Source organism: Zeugodacus cucurbitae, chromosome 5 (genome assembly GCF_028554725.1).
Source record: "Zeugodacus cucurbitae isolate PBARC_wt_2022May chromosome 5, idZeuCucr1.2, whole genome shotgun sequence".
Lineage (NCBI taxonomy): Eukaryota > Metazoa > Arthropoda > Insecta > Diptera > Tephritidae > Zeugodacus > Zeugodacus cucurbitae.
In genome coordinates this window covers 16,141,315-16,147,114 of record NC_071670.1, presented here as the reverse complement: position 1 = coordinate 16,147,114, position 5,800 = coordinate 16,141,315, and the positions used below count along the sequence as shown (strand labels likewise).

Below are 5,800 nucleotides of genomic sequence, written 5' to 3'. Positions count from 1 at the left end.
AGTCATCGAAACATCATGCCATATGAAACTAGCCTTAAAAGTACTAGTTCATAACCTAAATATTCGTTGTGAAAATGAACTAGTCCGAAAAGTAACAACTATTTACCAGTCATAAAATGATGTATTAATTAGTTATTTATCATATTTTAATTGATTTGATTTTAAATTTCTTGCTAGGTATATATGTAAGTTTAAAAGTACGTATATATATAATTCTTATTAATCAACATTATATATTTTTTCTGAACTTATTAAAATTTAAATAACCACAAGCCGTTTCAATCCATATATACATAAGTACATACATGCATATACGTATGAGTATATATGTACATACATACATGCACATGCAACTCAACCAATAGTTATTCACACAACTTGTGGCGCTCTAGTGCTGTCGTTGCTTGGCTTGCTTGTTCCGCAATCAAACTAACTATTGCGTCATACTTTTCAGCTGATGAAATTTTCAACTTTCTACGCATACGAATGCTTCTGCTTGCGAATTGCAGCGATGCCGCCAGCTGTTAGCAGCAGTTCTCATACATTTGTTTTGCTGTGCGGACGCTAGTTGTACGGACGTGTAGAATGTTAAATGATACCGCAGACGCTGCGATGGAGCTGCGTAGCGATGACATTTACCGCGTGCCGGAGACGATGCACTTCCCCACGGAAGAGCTGAATATACTGGAAATTTGGCGACGAGAGAAAACTTTTGAGCGTTGCATACAGTTATCCAAGAATAGACCAAGGTAAGCAATTAAGAAACAGTGCAGCACGCAAAGTTAGTTCACATACATTTGTGCATACATACAAACTTAGATACACGTTCTACGATGGCCCACCGTTTGCGACGGGTCTACCGCATTATGGCCACATACTGGCCGGCACCATCAAAGATATCGTGACGCGCTACGCCTATCAGCAGGGTCATCATGTGGAGCGTCGCTTCGGCTGGGATTGTCACGGCTTGCCGGTTGAATTTGAAATTGATAAACTTTTGAATATACGCGGACCGGAAGATGTGCAGCAGATGGGCATAGCGGCGTACAATGCCGAGTGCCGCAAAATAGTTATGCGCTATGCAAATGAATGGGAGGCCGTGGTGACACGTATGGGTCGTTGGATTGATTTTCGTAATGACTACAAAACACTCTACCCCTGGTATATGGAGTCGATTTGGTGGGTTTTCAAGCAGCTTTACGATAAGGGACTCGTTTATGAGGGTGTTAAGGTGATGCCCTATTCGACTGCGTGCACGACGGCGCTTTCTAATTTCGAATCCGGTTTAAATTACAAGGAGGTAGTGGATCACTGTGTGGTTGTGGCATTTGAAGCGGTTAATATGGTGAATACATATTTTCTCATTTGGACAACTACACCTTGGACTTTGCCGTCCAATTATGCCTGCACCGTGAATCCGAATTTGATTTATGTGAAGGTATGTACAGATGTTTGTATATCTATCTTGCCTGTAGTGGAAGGGACTAGTGACAGACTACTCATACTTACAACAATTGCTAAAAGCAACAATCAGTTGGTATTTTTAATTAACGATGTCTTACGAGATGTGACTTCTAAGATTTTGACTTAAATTTTGAAAATAATGTGTTTAAAGTTTTCAAGTTTTTTCCAAGAAAGTTAATTAAATATTCCGTGAAAGTTGGCTCTATTCATAATTTGTTTTATAAAAGGAAAAGAAAGAAATCACTTCGGAGGTACCACTGTGCCAAAAGTTTTTCAAATCGCGAATCATTTTTGGTATTGGAATTGTAAGATGTTTCAAGTTCGATTTTTCAAGAGATCTTATAAATAGGATCTAGACAGGATAATTTGTTAAACTTTGCGTAAATCTCATTTAAAACCCTTATGGAGTAATAAAAAGTCGAATAGACAATGTCTTTTAACAATATAATTGTGTATTATTTGATGAGCTTGAACTCAAACCTGACTCTCATAAATCATAGCAAAGAGAGTAATTAAATTGAACAGGACGAAAAAATAGGAACTATAAAGCTATACCGATATTTTTTCTTATTATCACCCTATTTTAGATCTCAAATTTTACTATTTCTTTCAGGTGCTCGACAAGAAAAGTAATCGTTTTTATATTCTGAGTCAAACACGCTTAAATTTTGTCTACAAAAATGAAAACGATTATGAAATTATCGAAATATTCAACGGCAGCAGTTTAGCCAATGAATCATATAGGCCACCATTCGCATATTTCGCTAAAAGCGGTGCAGCAGTAAAAGCTTTCCGTATACTAGTCGACGATTATGTAACCGATGATACGGGCACGGGCATCGTGCACAATGCGCCCTACTTCGGTGAAGATGATTATCGTGTGTGTCTAAATGCGGGTATTATAAAGAAAGCCAGTAAGCCGATTTGTCCGCTCGACGAAGTGGGACGTTTCACAGCGGAGATCACTGATTTTGCGGGCTTATATATTAAAGATGCTGATAAATTGATAATTGCGAAACTAAAGAAACTAGATATACTAGTCTCTGTTGGACAAGTGAAGCACAGTTACCCGTATTGCTGGCGTTCAGATACGCCTTTAATCTATAAGGCGGTGCCTTCATGGTTCGTACGCGTCGAGCATATGTCACAGAACTTGCGGGAATGCAGCGCGCAGACTTATTGGGTGCCAGAAGGTGTACGCGATGGCAGATTTGGAAACTGGTTGAAGGAAGCACGCGATTGGGCGGTAAGTGTTATATCTTTTTAAAGTTTTCAGAATTCATACAATTTAATGTCGGAATTTTAAGAGCAACCGATCTTCCTATCACTGTAAGAGGGGTTGGACAAGTATTAATTTCCTTTGACCACTAGTAAAAGGCTAAGCTGCGAGCCTGTGAATATCCAAAACACTACTCCCGCAAAGAAGCTGACTTCTGTGAGCTTAGTCAAAACTTATTCTTCTTTAAAGTGGATTAAATTGGGATTAACACTGTTTAAATAGATTCGGATTCCTTAGATCACTTTATTTCCTAGCGAATCCCGCAACATTTTATCGCTCTATATATCATATGTACATATATATTTTACTAACTATGAAACTTCCCTTTCAGATAAGTCGCAATCGTTACTGGGGCACTCCCATTCCGATCTGGCGTTCACCCAGTGGCGATGAGGTCATTTGCATTGGCAGCATCGAGCAATTGGCTGCATTATCCGGAAAACACATTAAAGATCTGCATCGTGAGACAGTTGATGAAATCGAAATCCCCTCTGCCATACCTGGACATCCGCCATTACAACGCATTAGCGCCGTCTTTGATTGCTGGTTTGAATCTGGTTCAATGCCGTTTGCGCAACAACATTTCCCATTTGAAAATGTTACCAACTTTATGAGCAACTTTCCGGCCGACTTCATTGCCGAGGGCATAGATCAAACACGTGGTTGGTTTTACACGCTTCTAGTTATTTCCACGGCTCTCTTTAATAAAGCGCCGTATAAAAATATCATTGCGAATGGGCTCGTGTTGGCGGCAGATGGCCAGAAAATGTCGAAGCGCAAGAAAAACTATCCGGATCCAATGGATGTGTTGCGTAAATATGGCGCTGATGCCTTACGTTTGTATTTGATAAATTCGCCGGTGGTGCGCGCCGAGAACTTGCGCTTCAAGGAGGAGGGTGTGCGTGACATCATTAAGGATGTGCTGCTGCCATTATACAATTCGTATCGCTTCTTGCGGCAAAATATTGCTCGTTACGAAAAGGAAGATCTATGCGGCTCAGCACGTTACCTCTTTGATAAGGAGCGTCATGCGCGTGCACTGAAAGAAACCACTTTGCTTGATGTTTGGATAGTTTCAACTAAGGAATCGCTTATTGACTTCTTCGCTAAGGAAATGAAGCAGTACCACTTATACACAGTGGTGCCACGCTTGACTAAGTTCATAGATCAGTTAACGAACTGGTCGGTTCCTAATTTGAGACCAATCTCTGTATCTTAATAATATATTTTATCCTTTTTAGGTACATACGCTTAAACCGTCGCCATCTTCGTGGTGAACATGGTGCCGCCGATTGTCTGCAATCTTTAGACACCCTGTACTCAGTTCTCTTTGAGTTGATTCATCTACTAGCGCCGTTTACGCCATTCCTTTCCGAGTACATTTACTTACGCCTCTTGCCGTTTCAAGCGAAGACATCAGATTGTAGAGGAGCCACTTCAGTACATCATCAAATGTTGCCGCAGCCGAATTTAGAGCTCATCCGTCTAGATATAGAGAAATCGATGTCTTTGTTGCAAACCATTATCGAATTGGGTCGAGTAATGCGTGACCGTCGCACAGTGCCACTAAAATGTCCACTCTCAGAGATTATTGTAATACACAGAGATCCGGAGGTTTTAGAGTCTGTGGAACGGTTTTCCGGCTTCATACTGAACGAACTAAATGTACGCAATCTGACACTCAGCTCGGATAAATGTAAATACGGTGTTACAATGCGCGCGGAACCGGATCATAAGGTGCGTTCAAGAACATGACCTAACCTCTTTAATTTACGTACACTTTTGTTCTCCAATTTTTAAATTTCTCTGTTAAATATATTTCAGTTATTGGGTCAACGCCTTAAAGGCGACTTCAAAACTGTGCTGAACGCAATAAAATCACTCAAAGACGAAGAGATACAAGCGCAATTGACCAAGGGCTACTTTACTATTAAACAGCATCGCATCGAGCTCTCGGAAGTGCGTTTAATTTATTGTGTGTCACAGGGTTCGAAAACCAACTTGGAAGCAAATAGTGAAAATGATATACTCGTATTATTGGATATGACAACAAACGCCGAGTTATTGGAAGAAGGCGTGGCACGTGAGATCATCAATCGTATACAAAAGCTAAAGAAGAAAGCGAAATTAATACCCACTGATGAGGTGGTAGTCTTCTATCGATTAAACGATAGTAAAGTAAATGAGTCAAATAGCGGAACTGCTAATGACCTAAGAACCGTTATGAAAAAATACAAAAGTATGATTACAACAACCATTAGATCGGCGCTTTTGCCATATAATGATGAAGATATATCAAAACGGAACTTTATTATAACGGAAATAGTAACTGTTAAAGACGTCAACTTAGAACTGACCATTTGCTCTTCGCAAAGCCGTACAGACATTCCAAGCGTGCATGTTATGCTTATCGAAAACCTCGCACCGCGTTTTGGTGGAAAACCAATAACAAGTTTGCATTTGAAACTGGAGAAATTATGACACTAACACAATTGATGGCTGAGATCAATTTGAATTTTGGCTTATATGGCGTGAATTATAACGTGTATTGGTTTGATGAAACACAACAACAACTACAAATGCTAAGCGCTAGCGATTTGAATGACAAACTAAATGGGAAACTGCTGGTGGTGGCGCGGAAAGCGAGTGATGTGAAGGAGAAGCTTTTTCTAGCAGATAGCGTAGTAGAAATAAAAAATGAATATTAAAAGAATTTCGAATCTGACTTACGAATTGTCAAAAATATAGTTGTACTAAATTTTAATTTAATTTATTAAAATAACCGTTTATAAATTTGAATGCTTTTATTTGTAAATAATGGACACAGTCATATACATTCCTTTCGATTGCAATTATCGCATATGTGAGTTTGGTGAATCTAGGTTAAGTTAGGTTCGGTTAGAGCCCTACGCCACTACTTGCGCATCGTAACGCAAGGAATCTCACTTGGATATGATATGATGCCTAGATGGTTCTGGCGCGATTCGACCAGGATCTTAAGTTTCACCACATGTGTGCTTATCGCGACGAAGTTCAAATGACCTCTTAAGCTCCACT

The 5,800-nt window shown here is 39.7% G+C and overlaps 1 protein-coding gene across 1 annotated transcript; it reads left to right on the top strand.

Moving 5' to 3' along the window:
• The first annotated feature begins 446 nt into the window (after positions 1-446).
• LOC105219121 (isoleucine--tRNA ligase, cytoplasmic) lies at positions 447-5,542 on the top strand. The gene is given in 7 exon segments (XM_011195058.3): positions 447-749; positions 820-1,438; positions 2,078-2,710; positions 3,075-3,925; positions 3,985-4,480; positions 4,568-5,204; positions 5,207-5,542. Coding segments are annotated over 7 exon segments (3,645 nt in total). The 5' UTR covers positions 447-585; the 3' UTR covers positions 5,452-5,542.
• The last annotated feature ends 258 nt before the right edge of the window (positions 5,543-5,800 follow it).